The 20,917-nt window shown below is 40.1% G+C and overlaps 1 protein-coding gene across 8 annotated transcripts in view; it reads left to right on the top strand.

Moving 5' to 3' along the window:
- RAPGEF2 (Rap guanine nucleotide exchange factor 2) overlaps positions 1 to 20,917 on the top strand; it is a 391,597-nt gene that overhangs the window by 135,573 nt on the left and 235,107 nt on the right. For all 8 annotated transcript variants that reach the window (XM_089670385.1, XM_089670389.1, XM_089670388.1 and 5 more), the window contains exon 2: positions 15,269 to 15,339. In XM_089670385.1, the coding sequence (XP_089526511.1) occupies positions 15,269 to 15,339 (71 nt within the window). The remainder of the gene's footprint in view (positions 1 to 15,268; positions 15,340 to 20,917) is intronic.

Here is a 20,917-nt window from a genome sequence, read left to right as displayed (position 1 = left end):
CTCAGGAACTTTTTGTGAACAAGATCCTGAGTATAAACCTCAGTAAATTCTTATATCTGTGTGCAATAGTGAACGGTAAAGAATACAGTGTACCTAGCATATTTGACAATGATACAGCCTCATTTGTATCTCTCAGCTGCACTGATTAAAGGGGATATAGATATTAATACTTTTTAGATAAGTTTGATATAAATAACCTTATCAGTCTGTGAGAAATACCCCCTTACATTGTTGATGGTTGGGAAAGGCCCCCATAGATTTGTGGTTGGAGGAGATATGCTCCCCTTTCATTTGTGGTCTGTGGTGAAATGCCACCTTGTGGTGTTTTTTTTTTTTTTTTGGTGAAATGCCCCTTTATAGTCAGTGTGGAGAAGGACCTTCTTACATTGGTGGTCCTGCAGGGGTATGCCTCTCTTACAGACGAATAAAAAAATAATTGGTTTTGATTATTTACCAGAGAGTGAAGAAAAAAGTTCCACCGGTCCCAAGCTACTGGCTCTGTTGAGTTACATTGTTGAGCTATGCAAACACCGTCAGACAAGAGACCAATCCACCACTGCTCAGGGAACCCCTAGCAACGTCTGGACGAATTCTAGTATTCCAATAAGCCCTGGTTAAGAAAGATTGCTATAAACTAACCAAGGGAAAATGAACCCAAAGCCATTCATAATTCAAGAGCTTTGAAAAATACAAGCTTAAATATTGGAGAGCATGCAACCTTAGGGCTTGTGTATCTGAGTATTGTATTTGAACTTGTGACACGTTACCCAGGATTCTGTTCAGTACATCTACTTGTATTGAGCCACGTTTGGAAACTGCTGTGTGCAGGAATATTTGCCCTGTGTGCAAAATGAGTTCCTGTTAAGGAGCATCAGGAAGATCCATTCAGAGCTACTTAAAGGTCTCTGAGGACTTTCCCCACATGGAGACTGAAGCTGAAAACTGCATATCTTGTCTGCTCATGGAAGTGCTCTTCAAATCTAGCAGTGACAAAGGCATTCAAGCTTGTTTGATTTGGGTAGCCATTTCCTTAATCAGATGGGAAATCTTTAGCTTTTTTTTTTTTTTTTTTTTTAGTTTGGGAAGTTTCATTGAATCAGAAGCACCACCTGCAAATGATCAGCATTAACTGGAGCCTTTTATTTGATTTTTTTTAAAACACTGCGCAGTAGTGAGCATATTCTGTTTTGGTTATGTTAATGTTCTGTACTAGCAAAATGATAAGTAAAATCTGACATAGTGTCATATGTTTCTATGAAATACAGCTCAAGTAATTACAATGTCCTTACTTTAGGTTGAGTTGGCTCTTAGATCAAAGATAGTGAAATTTATGTTGCAAATACGTTGCATTTTGTCATAGCGTAAGGAACTTGCATGCCTAGTTTTTGAAGTGTTGTTCTGGATTCCAGTGTGAAACCAGTTTTATATTGTATGAGCAGACTGACTCTGGATAAATGGATCACCTTACTAGTGGATGATGGCTTGCTGGAGCTGTTATGTATATGAGGAGGAACTTATTCTCTGTGTATATTTACTGGCAGAACACATTGGCTTTGTGTTTACTATAAATGCCACTAACTGTATATGGTTGCACTTTCTTAAGTAACCAGCTGATAAGGTAGTCATTACTCATTTATTCATATGCTAATTGCCTTGCTTATAATAGGACAGATTTCAAGGCAAATAGTGTATGTAGTAGGAAGCAGATCTGGGCTTGCAGACCTGCCCCCCTCCCCTCTGCTGCTCCACTGGCTTATGCGTTGCATGCATCACTTTGTTGTGAGCACACATATTATTTATACCTACATGGGATAATTCCACAACTAAAAAGAAGTGAGCCATGTAATGCTTGCCTTGTCATGGACCTATTCAGGGTGGTAGGTGGGCTGGCTAAGGAATCTTCTCTGGAGGATGGTACAGTAAAGATTCTTGTGATGTCACTGCTCTTTCAGAACTTCATAACAAGTTATATTTTTTAATTTAAAAAAATCACAATAATAATATACTATTGGAAAAAACACTATCCATGGAACTCCCTTTTTTTTGTCTTGAGTCATGAGGTTTGGTGTTGACTGCTAGTACTAAGAATTATCTCACAGCCACCAATCAAATCTACCTGGAAAGATTAAATGTGATTGGTAATGTAGCAGCAGAAAGAGAGGAAGTTTCAGAGCGCAGGCTTCAGAAAGCACACTCCTACCCACATACAACAGTTTGTGCTTGTTGATGCAGAGGATGACCAAACTCAAATCAGAGACAATTGTTTACTGAAAGACATATGTAGGTTACCATTGCTAACATTTCCTTTTTAATGCTAGTTGTCTGACTGGTATGCTGACCATTTGATTCTGTGTGAGGCACAACAGCTGCAAAAGTATGTAGATCAGGCATTCTGACTGTGATCTGATTTCACTGGCTGCATGTTTCTTCCAGGTTAGTGACACAGAAGGTGTTCAGGCCAGAGAACAGGTAGCTTGGGGTTTTTATCAAGAGGTCAACAATGACAGTCTGTGGTTTGAGTTAAAGGGGATATGTACTCTTTTCAATGCTTTTTAGATAACCGTTTGATAGTAATAACCTTATCAATCTGCATTAATCTTTTAATAACCTTGTTTCTTTGTGTAGCATTTATAGACGTACACCGCCATATTTCTCATTACATGTGCTTACACTGCTTCTTGATTCACAGTGCTACACAGTGGTTATGCTTCATTCTTCTTTTTCACAATGTATGTCTATGACTTGGCTGACACACTGAAACAGCATTTTGGCTGAGTGACTACCTCGAGCCTATCTGTCTCCTGGCCACACAGAAGTCTTTGGAATTCTGCTGCCCAGACATCTGGAAGAGTAGGCCCAGATGGTTAGAGGTAAACATTATGACGGGAAGCAGCTGCACAGGGTACCAGTTAGCAGGTAAGTATCAGCTCAGTGATGTCTGGAGTTCTTATACTGGAAGTCACGTGGCTGTGAAGTATTAGTTGATATAGCAGGTAGAGATAGGACATCTTCTCTATCATTACTCCTCCTGTTCACTCATGATGGGAGTTTGTCTTTCAGGTCAGTAATGGTGTGGTCTAAGACACGGCTCAACAAATCCCAGACACCTTGTCGCCATGGCGACTAGAAATTGTGTCCTGGGACATGGTTCACTCACAGCCTCCCATAGACTTCAATGAAAATGATTCCCATAGACTCTTATGCCAAAACCTTAGATTGTACGCTCCTTGAGGGTTAGGGATTGATGTGAATGTACAATATATGTATGTAAAGCGCTGCGTAAATTGACGGCGCTATAGAAGTACCTGAAATAAATAAATAAAACAACTCCCGTGGACCCCTATGCCAAAACTCCTGTTAATAATCCTATGTGAACACTTAGATACGTCTGATACTCTACTCCTATCTCTTGCGAGTCTGGAACGCACCCTGCAAACTCGCACAGGATCCTTTTTGTAATGGTACTCAAAAGGCAATGTGTGTGGATCACAACGGTGCGAACAACCTCATTAGGAACACATAATATTTAGGCTGTCATGCAACTCTGTGAATTTGAAAACATCCTGAATCGCATATGTGTGAACCAAGGAGGTTCCATTTACTCTTGGGTGTTTTGGGATCACGGCAGAATTGCTGCAATCACAAAATGTAGGTTCTGGTGCCATTATTTTCCGTGGCACCTAAAACGTGTTGTGGTTCTCCTGTGATTGCCTTACGGCAAATCGCATCACGTGAAGCTTGTTGCCCATAAGTTGCCCTCCCCCATGCGCTGACAACCCATGCTACATTAAACAAAAAACTGGCTACTAACTATTTTTAGCTGATTCAAAGCAAATTTGTCAAGCCCTGGTCTAAGAGAATCAGATGTCACCGTAAAACTTGAACATTTTTTTTTTCTTTTTATATTAATGCATTATCTCGTGGTTCCAACATTCAACTGTGTAATCTACAATAGAGGATTGTTAGGAGTAATGTCCTGAGATGCCCATTAAAAGATCAGAATAAGATAAACTTTGACATTGCTTTTTTCAGGTTTGTGAAAAAGTAAGCATTTCTCAAGCGGTCTGTCATTATATGACTATTGACTTTAAGGCTAGATTCAGCTAGACACTTCTAAAGAATCAGATTTTGCATCTAAATGACAAATGGTTGATTGAAAACTGTGTTGTTTTTTTTTGTTTTTTTTTAAATCTGCTATTAATTACCTTCTCACTGATCTAATTTGTAGAATTGAAGTGAATGGAGTTTTAAAGAAACTTTTAAAGTTGCAGACTACCATCTAGTGGTCACATAGCATATAACGGTTAGAGGATCAGAACACAAAAGACTTGTGAATGGTTGGTTGTTGTGGCTGTCTGAGTCATTGTATAATGCCAATCAGTGTGTCATATATTTTTTAAATGCTGATTCTAAAATAGCAAGCTATTGAATTCCATTTTGAATTTCTATATGAAAAAAGTTTCTCTAGTTTTGACATCTAAAGTTAGCCAAAAATGTCATCAGTTTTGTGTCTGGTTCTGAATTTGGAAGGTCTTCAGAGATGAACATGGCTTTCAAAGTCGTCCTTGGCTAATCATTTGCCAAGGTATATGTTCTCATTGTTTTGGACCCTTGTCCGGTCTTGTTTTGTATCTGCTAGGCATCTACCCTGTTGGAGGTTCAAACTGTTGCCACTGTTTCTGTTTCCTTAACAAACACTCTGATACAGTCAAGGTAGCCGATGGATCAGAAGCTTTAGTGGATGGGGGGGGGGGGAGAGGGGGGATATAGCTGATGATGTCAAACTCCTAATAGGCTTCTGTGAGGCTAGAAACAATTGAGGGTTCTTGGGTACTGTCACATATTCAGGAGAGGCTGAGGTAAACCTAGGTTTATTAAACCTAAAGAAAAAAAAAAAATATGTATCCTCTGCAAGGTAAAGGCATAACAACAATATGAAATACTTAAAAATTAAACACTCCTATGGTGTGCTGTCACAGGCATCCATCTTCACCCAGTCTTCCTTTCGGATTCTCAGGCTGGTGCCACTTGAATGGCAGAAGCCGCGATGACATCACTCACGCGGCACAGAGCTTTGAAGGAACAGCACGGGAATGCCGTTCCTTCAGAGTGCATGCACATGTGTTGTCACTGGCTGCCGTTCACTAGAATATCTCCTAAACAGTGCAGGAGATATTCATTTTCCCTACAGGTAAGCTTTGTTATAACCTTACATGTAATTAAAAGGTATAAAAATAGTTTACTACTACTTTAATTACATGGGCAAGTTTTTGTGCTGCTTGATTTGTCACTTAAAACTGTGCTAATGGATCCTTCAAGACAGCAAAAGTAAGATTTTAACAGTGTGTGATTTAGGGGTAATTGCCAATTTTACTAAATGCTTTACTTTTCATTAAAGAATTGTTCTCTTAACTGTTTTTGTATACAGAATTTTCCATCCAGACTTATTTTTGTCATATACTTTGTTTCTAGTACTAGCATTTTATACAGGGGTGTGGAAATTTTTTAAACTACTTGTCCAAGGACTAAATCGGGGTCCTAGTCTACTTGTCCCTCATGACAATCTACTTGTTCTGATATAAAAAAAAAAATGCGAACTAAAACCGTATTTAAATCTGAGGTGCTTTTAGGAATGTCTGGGGCTTTTAAAAGCAAAAGGGGCTTTATGGTAACTTAAATGTTTAATGTTTTTACCATTGCGCTATTTATTTCCTCCTTACCTTCCTGCCTGTCTCCAGCTCTGCACCTGGGAACTAGCAGGGAGGGGAGAGATCTTGCATTGTGATGAGCACCGACTGGGTGTTCGTCAGGAAAGGGCAGTGTTAGGCTTTCTTAATGCTCTGCAGAAGCGCAGCAAGTAAATAAGGCACTGAATCCGATGGGGAAAAAACCCAAAAACTTTATTCCTTCAGGTTACCCTCACACACGGAGACACTTGGGTGCTCAGTACTAGTGCCTGCTGAGCAGCCAGATCAATCTCCGGGTTGATAAGTTCACCTTTAAGAAAAAAAAAAAAAATAAATGCACATATTTTGCGGGTTTCACACTGACAGGAAGAATTAATAAACTACCAGAGCATTCAACAGCGCCATACTAGTTCATTAAGTACTACAAGCCGACATCCACAAAGGATATTGGTACTCATAGTTGATTCATTCACAGAACTCTGTGAATGGATGGCACTGCTGGGTGGATGGAGCCCTGCACAGCCAGGCTTTTTCCAAAAAGTGACAGCTGGTGCTAGTAACTTCTCCACCTACAGCTGTCACAGAGAGGGCTCGGATCGACAGGCTGCTGGAGGATCGGGAACATGTTATATGTTCCACCATAAAAATGGGTAGAACATGTAACATGTTCCTGATGGTAAACTTATCTTTTATCCCTTTTTGCTGCTGGAGCCCTTTTTGCCTTTTTTGTACACGTTTAAAAAATCATTTTTAGGCCTGAAGATTACAGAAAACACCCACACATCATATATTTTCTAAAAGCAGACTCCCTGCAGAATAAAATAGTGGTAGTTCCGATTTTTTATGCCACACGATATTACCGAAAAGGTCTAGGAAATGCAAAACTTCAGTAAAAAGCACACTTAATTTTAGGGTGCAAAAAGGCAATAAATTACAATTTTTTTTAATAAAATATAAAAGATGACGTTGCTCTGAGTAAATAGATACCCAACATGTCAAACCTTACATATGTGTGCGCTCGTGAAATGGTGACAAACTTCAGTACCTTATATTTTATATAGAAATTCTGAAGGGCCCTCTGCACACTGGTATATACCCTTTCAAGCAGACTATGCAATAAATAGGGATTTACGGTTCACACATATTGCAATACATGCTTAAGCTGGCCAACTGCGTCAAAGTAATCCCTCTATGGCCAGTCCTACTCTGCTCTGCCTACGCAAATGCTACTGTGGACACAATGCTAACATAGGGGAAAAGACACAATGGGGAGAGCTACAAGGTTCAGGTCTGGCTACTGACCCAACAATACAACAAACAAGAGATATTTTATATAGGTGACACTTTTAAAGCCCTCTATAGGTCATCAGTTTAGTGTTAGAGGAGATCCGGTGCAAGAAATATTGCTCTCATTCCGGCGTGCACGGTGGTATGTAACGTGCCGCAATCAGCGTTTTCACGTGTGTGTTTATGTTCGTACATGCGTGTATGTGGAGGGGGGGGGGGGATGTGCTTGGGTGTAACTTTTTACAATTCAATTTTTTTTTTATCACACAGGGGACATAAAGTCCCCTATGTTATGATTTTTTGGTGACAGGTTCTCTTTAATGAGACATGCAGGGTCTAAAAGATCGCACCGCATTATATTTTTTCCCTGCCTTGATAGGCGAGAAATCTGTCAATAGCGTCACTTTCTGGTCACAGCAAGAAGGGGAGGAGAGACGACGTGTCTGCTCTCTTCCTTCCCCACTAAACGCTGGCAATGGTACCAACTCAGCGGGGTGTGTGGAAGCATTCTGGTGGCACCATAGCCACCCAAATGCTTTCACCTACCATGTAGCCTTGCTGCTTGCCCGCAGCAGGGCTAATTGGTTACAAAAACTACCTGCTCAGCTCCCGGAACTGCATGTCCTGGGCTTTGGGCAATACAAATTGCACATCCCTGTTTATGCAGGCAGCCTTTATATATTGTGGTATATATTGGTTTGACTTGTTTTGCAGATGTGCTTTCAGCAAAACTGTTAACAGTACTGTATGATTTGTCCTATGGTTCAGATCTGATCTGTGGTTGTCTGTTCTGGAATCTACATTGCTATGCTTTATCTTGTGTTTCTTATATGGAGGAGACATGTCTGCCACTCACAAATTTGTCAAATGTCATAGAAAACAGATATTCCTGTAGAAATGTCTGAAATTCATACTAGTCACAACAAGGATATCCTTTAGTTGTGTTTTTTTTTTAGCTTATAGTGAATGTTAACCCTAATAGTTCACTTTTTATATTTTGTCTATTAAATATCCAACTGAAAGTGTTTTGTTGTATCTGTTTAAAAAATGCAAAGAATACGTATTGATATTGTCAGACATCTTATGAGCTGATAGCTTCCTGTGCTCTCTGCCTGTGTTGGCCTACTACCAGTTAGCATTGTACCTACCTCTCTCTGTGGAGCACAGAACACTCCCCCATATGGCAGAGTGGAGAAGGGGAGGAGTTCTATAGTCCTAGCACTCTTTAATAGACCTTGTACTGTAAATCTAGCTGTCTATGGGGAATGTAAAGATTCCCACATCTCAGAATACTTGAACTTGAGATTGCCTGTCATTGGCTGCAGTCACCATTTGGCTGAAAACTCGCTTCATTTCTCCTTCAATTTTCAGATTGAAGTTTGTCAAGTCAGGTGGTGCCAACAGAGCCATGCATGGTTCATATTTTGGCAGTTGAGCAGGTATTGGCCGAAATTTGAGCCGTGCATGGCCAGTATAAGTAAGCATCATCACCCTAGCACAAGATGTTTGCTACTGGGAGTGCAGCTAGGTAAAAATCAAAGACAAATATGGATGGAAAAATAAACTAATACAACTATCACATCTAAGGATTGGTAAGCTGCAATATATATGATTCTGGAGTTTCGACATTTTAAAAGAGAAGAATAGCCAATCCATTTTTATACTCCTCTTTTGATTCACAGGAGTACATTTACTAATGAACTCCTAAGACCCAAAGTCAGCTGATGGTCGACTTGTGCCTGCTGTCAGCTGAAGTGGCAGAGGAGCACTGCCTTCCATAATGAGCCCAACATTAATGTTGGGATCCACCTTGCTGCCTGATTGACAGCTTTCTCTATATTCCAGCATATGGCTGAGACCTGGAGCCATCTGCTCCCCAGCCTGTCACTCCTGTCTATGCTGGAGGAGTCACTGACAGTCCACAGAGAGCAGAGACCGAGAGCTGGCAGATCAGCATTCACATGAACATGCAGCTATTTGTCTAAGACTGGCCATACATTATACAATTTTCCATTAGATTTACTAAAACCATATAATCTGAGGTCAAACCAAAACACCTTCAATTTATATGCAGTCAGACAGGCCCTTACACTACATAGTTGAAGGTAAATGTAAAGGAAATTGAATAAGAAAATTGTATAATGTATGGTCAGCTGTAGCATTACCTGGAACCTAAAGGATGGAAGTGAATGTGTACACATTTTTTTTTAAACGCTAAACTTTAAAGTGATTTCTAAACTCAAAAGGTTCTTTACATTTTAATGCATTCTCTTCATTGAGGTTAAAAAAAAAAAAAAAGCTTCCAATACCATTTCCCTCCACTGGCTGCTTTCAGTCAAATCCTGTAAGAAAGTTGCAGGAGAGTGGCTGGGCCTTGCTGTGTGTCTATAGACGCACACATTCCAGCTCAAGAGCACGCCTGCATGGGTGGCTCCATAGTACAAGACTTGCTTTGGGCGCCACCTGCAGGAACAAGGAGCAGACTGCGCTGGTGGGGGACTCCAGAAGAGGAGGTAAAAAGTCACTCTGCAATATCCTTGCACATAGCAGGTAAGTATAACATCTTTTTTTAATGTAAAAAAAAAAAAACAAAACAAAAAACTTTATCTCTTTAAGAACTCCGGTATGAGCTCCTTCTGGGGTTGGAAGATTGTCATGGGCTTCTTGTACATTATATACTTGGAATGTGTTTTCTTTCCTTTTATATTTTAGCCTTATATTTGCTTGTCTAAAACTATTTTAGACACTGTTAGTTTGAAAAGGCATCTGACAGGCTTGAGGTCTCTCAGCTGGTCCTCGGAGATATCTGCACATTACATCAATAAATGTACTTTGTTAGATCCAGATTGCAGCATTTGGTGGGACTGATGCCACATGTTATGAGTCATATGTAAAAAGATAACACAAAGTACTAGATCCAGCATATTACAGTCTGTGGAATGGAAGAGATGTGGTAAACACTGACATGTTGGGAGCCATTCTGCATTATTAACAGTTATTTTTTTATTTTCTTGTGTATGAGACAGTAGCCTGGATATAAGATGTATCTTTGTAAAATATATTCTGTTTCTCCTAAAGGCAAGAAATGATGCAAAGGATCAATTACCATGGAAGTTTGATAGTGAAATTCAAAATCTGAGATTTTGTATTTTTTGAACTGTACTTTTTCACAATTCACCACAAGGCCTTGTTCAAACTTGCTTCAAAATGTGGCAGTAGAGCCACGTTTTTAAAGCACTCTAAATGCCAAGCAAACCAGCTTGGAAATTTACTCAGCGGGGGTGGTAATGTACTACTGGGTGGGAAAGGGAGGGTGCTATTGATTGGGGGATCTGTTCAGCCTTGAAACTGCAGACCAGGGAGATCTACTAAACCAGGTGTACTACAGAGCCAGAAAACTGCTGAGCAGAATATTTACAGAGCTGAAGATCCCAATAAGGAAATGAGTGGGGGAACTGCTGAGTACCAAAAAACAAAAACTTCAGATACCACACCAACACCTAACCACGGCTCAAATCGGGCAACTTCCTCCTTATCACTTCCCATTTGACATTATTTCCCCTTTAAAACAAACAGAAAACCAACACATGCAGGGCATTTGCCAAGTTTCAGTAATGCTTAAAAGATGCATGTTAAAGCTGTTTAATGTGTGTTGCCAATCAACGCAGGTGTAAACAAGCCCCAATCACACCACTGTGGAAATCCCTTTCTTAAAGTAAGTGATAAAAGGTCCTGCTTACAGTGTGAACGGAAAGTTTTTGAAGTAGCAAAGGGATAAACTAAAATGTAAAACTGTTATATACTATAGTGAAGGGATTGTTGTATATGCTGTTGTAGAGTGTTCTCTGATGAGGATTTACCAGGAAAGCTAATTCTCTATTATGCCCTTTACCATTCATGACAGCTGCTAGCAATGTGAGGTTTAGCAAATGAAAAACAAGACTGCGAATATACCTTACAGACAGAATACAAAATGTCGGTAGCAGCATTCATGTTTCTTAAATAGCTAGCAAAACTGTGATGCTGAATTAAAGGTTTCACACTAGAATCCAGTTGTAAAGCTTTTTCTGCCCTCCAACTCTTCCACGCTCTGATTTTATAAAGACTGTTTCCTGAGACTGTAAATTGCTAAGGAACTGTTAGTAGGCCTTTTGAACGCTCTTCTTCCTGCTCTAAATCTGTATGTGAAGCCACACTGCCATAACAAGGCACCTCTGCAAAGTTTGGTCCCTACTGTAAACAATGCAAGTGCCCAAACTGGGATATAAATATAGCAATGACATACTTTGAATTTAGTGCTTCCCACTTAAAGTCACAGCAACACATCAGAAGTAGAGCTTACCAGCTCACAGGAAGACTCCCAGTGTGTATCTTGTTGTCTTGCTTGCAGTGCTGACACCAATTTGCTGACCTCAGTGGTATGACATACATAGTGATTATGACCAGCCATATTATGCTATATAATCTCTTCATTTATGGTGACCATTAGCCCTGCTCACACCCAAGTGGGTTTTTTTTAGCTTGACTCTCAAAGCTACAAGACTCTCAGCAAAAAAAACAAACGTATTTAATTGGTGGCCGTCCACATGTGACGGCCTATAGCTCGACACCTGATGCTGCAAAAACTTCATGAGCTTCTTTTTCAGTACAGCGGTTTAGGCCCCATAGACATGAATGGAAGTGCTTGTAAATGCCTGAATCAAGCATTTGTGCACATTTCTTTAGGCAAGTTTTGGGTGGTGTTTAGCTTATAAGAACGCTGAAAACTGCTCTGCTCAGGTGTGAATCAAGCCTCAGTTTTTGTTATGTATCAACATTCCTATAACTGCCCCAGATGCTGACCTGTATGAATGTTTGTATTAACAGAATACCATTTCTGTTTTAGCAGCCATCTTCTACCAATGCATAGAAAATAAATGTATTGTTTATATAAATAGCAGCTCATTTTCCTATTGTGCAGTTATTAACAGAAATCAACCATGCGATTTTTACAATACAGTATATTCTAAATCAAAGTGCTTCTTTAGATTTGTTCACTGGAAAGGATTTCAAGATGTCCTGTTTTGTATTCTCTGTGTGTGGTCCAGTGTCTTAAGATTGTGTCAAGGAAATCTATGAATATGTGCAGACATGCATGATATTGCACGCATATACTGTAATTCACTGGCAGTTACTAATCCAGTGGTAAATACACTGTTGATAGATTCAGTTGTCTTACTGGCTTGTAATCCTGATTCTGGAGCAAGGATTTTTTTTTTCTCCTTGTCCTTAACTGTTTCTATCTGCCGTCACAGGGGACTAGTTGCCCTTGTAACCCACATTTAACTGATGACTCAGACCTTGTTGTGTCCCTCTAGGTGTTGCACTGCAGCTCTTCAGTCTTGCCAGAGAACCAGGATCATTTTTTCCCATCTGTCTGCATCTCTTGAGGAAGACATTTATTTTACTTACCACCAGAGAAGAATGCAGTCTGTCAGCCAGAATTGCAATATAGTTCTGCACATGTGGATTTGTTTTATTTAATATATATCTTTTTTTGTTTTCCCTACCCTTCTTTTTGGCCAATAACTAACAGATAACAGTATTCTTATCCGTTCTAAATGCTGGGCTGCCTAATTTCAATCTTTATTACTATCCTGCAGGAATAATAGCCTTTAAAGCTGCATTGCACGCTCACCAATGACTGCCCCATATACTTGTAAGTTACCCAAGCGCAGTGTGTTGGCATTTTCCCAGTTTCAGTCATGGCCTGTCATAAGTGGGAAGGTTATTTTCAGCTAAGAACACAGCTGAAAATGCAGGGAACATATTTAAGGCTTGGTTCACACTGCCACAATTTGGGGTCGGTCTATCTTGTGAGACCCCAAGTCGTATGAAATCCCATATTCTGTATGGAAAAAAAAATTCTAAACCTCTTGTAAGTAGTGGTTGGAAACACAAAATATCGACATGTACCTAGTAAATTATCCACGTGTGTCACTTTTAAATGTGAAATGCACAACCACAATATAAATGGATATTTGAAGCGGTACACATGAATATTTTGTTTCCAGTATATTTTCCATTTTTCTTTTATTTGAACACGTTTGAGATTGCAACTGCTACTGTGGTTCTGCATTTCACATTTAAAGTGACACATGTACAATGGATATAAAAAGTCTACACACTCCTGTTTAAATGTCTGGTTTCTGTGATTTAAAAAAATTCGATAAAGATAAATCAACTTTTTCCACCTTTTAATATGACTTATAAACTGTACAACTCAGTTGAAAAACAAACTGAAATCTTTTAGGGAGTGGGGGGGGGGGGCAGGCGGGGGTTTAGTAAACATAAAAAACTAAAATAATGTGGTTGCATAAGTGTGCACACCCTCTTATAACTGGGGATGTCGCTGTGTTCAGAATTAAGCAATCACATTCAGTACACACCTGTCAGTACACACCTGTACTGAGTCAGTACACACCTGTCATCATTTAAAGTGCCTCTGATTAGCCTTATATAAAGTTCAGCTGTTCTAGTAGGTCTTTCCTGACATTTTCTTAGTCGCATCCTACAGCAAAAGCCATGGTCTGCAGAGAGCTTCCAAAGCATCAGAGGGATCACATTGTTAAAAGGTATCAGTCAGGAGAAGGGTAAAAAAGAATTTCCAAGGCATTAGATATACCATGGAACACAGTGAAGACAGTCATCATCAAGTGGAGAAAATATTGTGCAACAATGACATTACGAAGAACTGGACGTCCCCCAAAATTGATGAAAAGACGTGAAAAAAACTGGTCTGGGAGGCTGCCAAGAGGCATACAGCAACATTAAAGAAGTTGCAGGAATATCTGGCAAGTACTAGCTGTGTGGTACATGTGACAACAATCTCCCATATTCTTCATATGCCTGGGCTATGGGGTAGAGTGGCAAGATGGAAGCCTTTTCTTATGAAGAAAAGCTTGGCTACATTTTGCAAAAACACATCTGAACTCTCCCTAAAGCATGTGGAAAAATGATTTATGGTCTGATGAAACCAATGTTGAACTTTTGTGGCCATTATCAAAAGATATGGGTGGTGCAAAAAGAACACTGCACATTACCAAAAGAACCATACCCACAGTGAAGCATGGTGGTGGCAGCAACATGTTTTGGGGCTGTTTTTCCTTCAGCTGGAACTGGGGCCTTAGTCAAGGTAAAGGGGATTATGAACAGTTCCAAATACCAATCAATTGTGGCACAAAACCTTCAGGCTTCTGCTAGAAAGCTGAACATGAAGATGAACTTCATCTTTCAGCATGACAACGACCCAAAGCATACATCCAAATCAGCAAAGGAATTAATTATTATAATTAGTAGATGTATGTGATTGCACTTGGGTAACTTTGATTGATTATGTGAAATCTCATGTTCGTCAATGAGAGCTGTCTTAATTAGCACTACTGAAGTTGCCTCCAAGTCGGATCCTTATCTACATTGCTGTGATTTGGATCCGACATTACAGGAAAATTACCCAAACTCGCATGACATAAAAGTCATGCATCAAATCGTATTCAAATCTCATTAAGTCGCCAGAAAATCGTCAAAGTTGGTCAACTTTCAGGTTGCAGTAGTGTGAACCGAGCCTCACCAGCCTTGCTTTAATCCAGCTTTTCATATGTAGAGTAGCAAATTAAATTTTACATTCCACTGATTACTGTTGCTGAAACTTTCTTTCTTATTTTTTTTTCCTTCTTAGTTCAGGTGGACATTGAGGATTTTAATGACAGCAGATTTGTGGTCATTCATTTTGTTGCATTTTCCAGCTCAGGCACAAAGCATGGTCATGAGAAAATCAATTGTGTTCCATTGTGCTTGTTTTTACCAACCTATTTTAGACTTTATGCTTTAATACTCTAAAATGACATCAGTTCAAAAACTGAAGATTTTTGTAGGAAAATATTAGGTTGATTTGTCTTTCATCATGTGTTGGCAATTGCTGACATGTAGTCTTTGTGAAGATGGTTCTTATAGTTATGGTTTGTCTTATAGTTGGAGGTTATTGTCTTTTCAGTAGTTATTTTTCAGCTTTGCTGTCTCCAATTTTGAAGGCAATGTACAGGTTTAAAATGCAAATCATCTTAATGCAGTTTTCTAGAGTGATTCTCCTTCTTATAAATCTTGTAAATGACAGCCATGACTTTTGTTATGATGGGATGTGTATGTTTAATAGGGGACCCCTGTTGAACTTTTACTACAGTGCAATTTCATCATGATTCAACTTGTGTTGACCACTAAAATATCTCCATTGTAAGCATGTTTCTTTTGTCTTGTAGGATCTGGAGATCGTTTACTCATACCTCCATGGAATGGAAGCACTATCAAATCTTCGGGAGCATCAGCTAAGGTAAGTCAGTCTTCCATTATCAAATAAAAACCACTGCTCAGTGTATATGGTATTCATGAATATTTACAAAAATTGACCTATAGTCATATATTTCTGCTAAAAGTAGAACTCTGGCTGTAGTGAATGTTTCCAGTTCTTTTTATATGGTCCTTAGTATGTCGCAAGCTAAATTCTTCATACTTTACAATAAATCTTTTGTAGAAGAAAATGCTACAGTTATTATTCTCTAAATATAAGCCAAATCACCCAGAATTTAACCGCCTCCCACCCACCATATAGTGCAATGACGGGCGCAAGGCGGTTCTCTCGTTCTGGGAGGATGTCATATGACGTCCTCCCATTCTAACCGCTCATTCGCGGCTCTGGTTGCGCGCGGCGATCGGCGGTGCGCTGTGTCCCTCGGACACAGCGGATCACTGATCAACAGAGCCGAAGATGTCGGCTCGATCATGTGATCAGCTGTGTCCAATCACAGCTGATCACATGTAAACAGGGAAATGCCGGTTATCAGCATTTCTCTCCTCACAAGCTGTCACGCTCCGGCATTCCTCGGAGGGGACATGTACACAGATCATGAGAGCACTGATAAACTGTGTAGCCCCAGCTGTGCCACCTATCAGTGTCCATCAGTGCCAGCTGTCAGTGCCCATCCATGCCACCTGCCAGTGCCCATCAGTGCCACATCAATGCCATATAGTGCCCATTTGAACTGCCTTTCAGTGTCACCCATCAGTGCCAGTCAGTGCCGCCTATCAATGCTGCCAGTCAGTGCTGCCTATCAGTGCCCGTCAGTGCCATATATGAGTGCTGCCTTTCAGTGCCCATCAGTGATGCCTGTCAATGCCCATCAGTGATGCCTGTCAATGCCCATCAGTGCCACCTACTAGTGCCTCCTCATCAGTGCCGCCTATCAGTGCCCATCACTACAGCCTCATTAGTGCACATCAGTGAAGGAGAAAAATCACTTATTTACAAAATTTTATAACAAAAACGAAAACGTTTTTTTGAAATAATTTTCAGTGGTTTTTGGTTTGTTTAAGAAAAAATAAAAAACCCAGAGGTGATTAAATACTACCAAAAGAAAGCTCTATCTGGCACCAAAAAATAAATTCATATGGGTACAGTGTTGCATGACCGCGCAATTGTCATTCAAAGTGTGACAGCGCTGAAAGCTGGAAATTGGCCTGGGCTGGAAGGGGGTATAAGTGCCCTGTAGGCTAGTGGTTAAAATTCTTACCAGATAACTTCACTGAGAAACAATTTGGTCAAAGTGGAACACAGACCCTCCTATAGGTTTCAGTCAAGGAAGTTGTAATCTTCGCTTCTGTTTGCTTTTCTGCTGCCATGTTGTTGTGCATGTGATCAGTTATGGTACTAGCCATTTGATGGTTTCACAGTTTAGTTGAGTGCACAAGCAAATGTGATATTTGGCATTCCTCATGCGTGTCGGGCATGTAACCATTTTTTTGAAACTGTTAAATTGATGGGTTAAGTTCCTCTTTAAATGCGATGCCACTGAAACAGGAAATGCTGATTGTACACTGGACTACACTTTGGCACAGGCAAGTAGCAGTATCAAAAGTCACAGCTGCAGTCTTTCTTCTAGCTACAAACAAATACTTTACCTGTACTCACCTGTTTGCACAGGAGAGCTCTTTCAGATGCACAAGGACTGTACTGTGTCAAAGACCAAAAATAACGGAAATACTCTTTTGCCTAAATAATTTTTTTTTTATAACTATGAGCTGATATCTCTACCTTTCAACATCATTTGTCTTTTAATTTTCTCTACTGCAATTACACTGAAAACACTAGAAAAGATTTGGCTTTGCTGGGACACAAAATTATATATAATCATTGCCTGTAATTAAAGGCAGTGCGTGGGTTGCATGAGTAATTTGGCAGGTTCCTTTTTATTTTGTTACCTGGCATAGTATTCATCTCTTAAACTGTCTCCCGTTAATTCTCCTCTGCTTTCTTTACCAACATGCTGTAATAATTTTAAAATGAAGTAATTTGTAGATATTGTTGGGTAATGTTGTATATTATGACGTTGCTTGCAGTAAATAAATGTCTGTGAAACTACAGGTGCTTTTGTTTTTTTGGGGTTTTTTTTTTGGGGGGGGGGTATGGATTTTTTTTTTGTAAAAGGATTCTTGTCAGCTTGCTTGTAAACTTTCACATCCAAGACCTCCATCCCAGTGCTGGATGCCATTCTTAGAAGTAGGCAGACACATCATTGTGCATAATCCTGCAGCAGTGCATTTTGCTCTGGAATCAACCTCCAAGATTCAAGAAATTGCAGCCTCGGAACCTTGCTCCATGACAAATAACAGCAGTTTTAATCAACAAAAAAGATCAGTTCTGCTTGGCAATTATTGTTAAATCATGGTAGCTGTTTTCTTGACCATATGTCACACGACACAGGAAAATTAATTCATCGACTCTTAGGTTAAGCTGTGCCTCAAGGTGACTGGACACTGGCAAATTGCAAAGCTTGACACTGCCGAGCATAACCCCTCCCACTACAGCTTACAATTTTTTTTTTGTTTTTGGCACAGTTCATAGGTGATGGACCTGTCAATATCTGCTGAGAGAGATTTCTCCTGTAATACTCGTATTGCATTGAACTGTACGCTGGTGCTTTAGAGCAAAGTCGATTATATGGATTGACCTACTATGGATTACTGATTCCTAGAAGGGCTGTACCCAGACACTGGGGAGAAAAAGGGGGAAGGCCTGTAATTTGTGACGGCACCAGTGCCGTTCCATGGGCTTTGCTGCTCATCTTGGCAAGTGGTTGCATGGTAAGAGTAGGGTGGTATACAGGTCAAGGGCTGTGGTCTACTGAAGACCCTGCGGGGTGGACCGGACATGGATATGGTGAAGGCCAAGCCTTCTGCATCGCCAAACCATTTTTAAATTGTCTCTTAAGTTGTGCTGGTCCCCTGCTTCAGGGCTGGGCGGGGGATTTTGGCACAGTCAGGGGTTTCCCAGATGCACCTTGGAGCTATTGTCTGTGACCTGGGGTGCTGCCAGAGGTTCTGTGGGTTTTCTTGCTATGTGTGTTGGTGCTGGGCAGTGTCGGACAGTTTATGGTGGTAATGGGCTGCATCGATGTTGCACAGGTGTGGCCCGCCAATCTTGCTGGTGCAATCTAGTATCTGGCCCGGGAATGCAACCGTAACCGGTTTAGTTAAAGTCCTTTCTGTGGCATTCACTTACTGAAGAGCATCTATACAAGAACCAGGCGATCTCTTCTTTGGACCTTGTGGTGTTTTATTTAAAGAAGACTCTTTCAGTAACCAGTAGACAATGTATCAGTGTTTAAGGACCTTGCGAGCAAACAGTTTGAATCCCTGTAAGGCATTCTTTTCCATAACAAGTGTGACCATGCAACTCACCATCTATGGGGTTTGTCAGACCTTGCTGATATGGGTAAAATGCATGACAAATGAACCCTTGGTCCTTTAAGTTCAGTTCCTAAGCCATACTACATTTGGAGCTTTTCCCTGTGTGTGGATGGGTTGGGAGATTCCTTTCAACAACTATCTCACCTGGGACTTATATTCGCGCACAGGAGGTAATCAAGGCTGATCATTCCGGGTGCCAGGTAGGCACCTTTTAATATGAGTGCAATGATTTATGCTTTTTTTTTATTTTTTTAATAAACAATAGTAAATGATGAGCATTCTTCCTGTCTGTATCTTCTCTTGAGCCCTGTGGAGAGAACATAGGAGAGTTGCAGTTTTTGTGGAGAGGAGTAAGCTGAGTGAAGCTGGGTATTTTGGAGGTCATTGAACTACTTTTTCTAAGAGGTCATCCAGATCTGGTGAATGTGCATTTGGACGGAGAGAGGCAGTACTAAATATCACCAGTTACACAGAAGGGTTTGTCAGTTGTGTGTAGTGTGTTTTTTTGGAACCTACTGGCACTTTATATACACATTGGACTAATGTTCACGAAGAACTTTTGCACTTATTTTGTCGGCAAAGTTTACGGGCATATTTTTAGCACTCATTTCCTTAAGCACTTTGAGTCACGTTTGCACTTTATATAATTTTATATATTTTTTGTTTTAAATATTTTTATTTGGGAAGGCTTATACTGCGTATAGGGTATTATATAACACAACAGCACTTTAATTAGTTAGGCTAAGATTCATGTAACAAGATTACATTTAGGTAAGGTCCATGTACTATATAGGGTGCACTTTAAATGATGTATTGGTTCAAGGTTCACATAGTATGTTAACATTTTTTCATGTATAAGGGGGTCATAAGGTAGCATAGGTAGCACATTTTGTGAGCATTTTTTTAATTTTAAAATTATTTTGATTCACTGCTACACCTTATAGATTGCGGCACTTATTTCCATCAGAATTTTCATAGTCAGATGTGTTGTATGTGCATCTGTAGGCAGCAGCTGGGTGTTAATATTTTACCATACAACATAGGTGTACATACGGTAGTCGAAAAGTAAGCGAGCGCTTAAAACATAAATAGCAGCTGAACACTAAAGGTACCATGTAAAACCTTCGAATAAATCCTAAAAAGCAGGAGTGCAGCGCTAAAACATCTTATAAAATCTCATGATAACTTACATGAAAGTAAATACATGTATTCCAAAATATGTCATAAATCAGAAATAAATATGTATAATAAAATGGTATTAAGTCCGGTGACAATGTGCAGAATAAATTGCCACTAGAAAGTGACCACTAAAGTGAATAGTGCCGGACACATCAACCCAACATAGTCCACAATGAAGGTGCATATGAGATCTCTGATGATCTTCAGAATCCAGTGAAAATATCCAGCGATATGGTGATGTGAAAACACTGTGGAGAGATTGCGCACTTACCAGATACGCAATCAAAATGCGCATAAAGAGATTATATCCTCAGCACACTGGAAATCCTTATGCGGGTCAGGTCTGCTATCCCTCACTGTCAAGTATACACTGGCACACTGGGAGAAGCTGCTCTGTAGATGTAGACAGCTCACAAGGAGCCCCAAAAAACAGAGGAGGCCAAATAGTGTGATATCCTTTTGACAGGAAGCATTTATTCCATATGTGCCATATAAACAATAGGGACAAAACCACTGACCATGTGTAAAGATGGCCTCCTCGGCGGCGTGACGTCACAGTGCTGTAGTCCCTCCTTGACGCGTTTCGTGCGATTGCACGTAGTCATAGGGGGTTCACTTACAGCGGTGTTCGCCAAATGCGGCTTTAAATAGGAAAAACGGCGCATGCGCTGTTTGCGCGTGCCATTTTGTAGCGCCGAATGTCTCTGCGGCAGGCGCCATTTTCATGTAGCCTGCTCAATGGCGCAGGTGCCATATAAACGGAGTCATAAGGTGGTTTCCATAACAAGGGTCACCAGAAAGGGTTATGTCTCTGCAGTGACAAGCAATCAAGGTCCCGATGTTAGTAGTTCCCAATTATAAAAACTACATTCAGAATAAAATTATATTCAGGAAACCAGGATACAGAGTATCAATGTACCCACATTAAATGGCAACAATAGGGCATATTTAAATCAGTATGCTAATGATGCTATCTAGTGACCCTA

This window comes from Staurois parvus, unplaced genomic scaffold (assembly GCF_062004578.1).
Source record: "Staurois parvus isolate SC_StPar_1 unplaced genomic scaffold, SC_StPar_1.0 ptg000090l, whole genome shotgun sequence".
Lineage (NCBI taxonomy): Eukaryota > Metazoa > Chordata > Amphibia > Anura > Ranidae > Staurois > Staurois parvus.
Note: the sequence above shows the minus strand (reverse complement) of the source record. Positions and strands in the feature narration are given on the sequence as shown.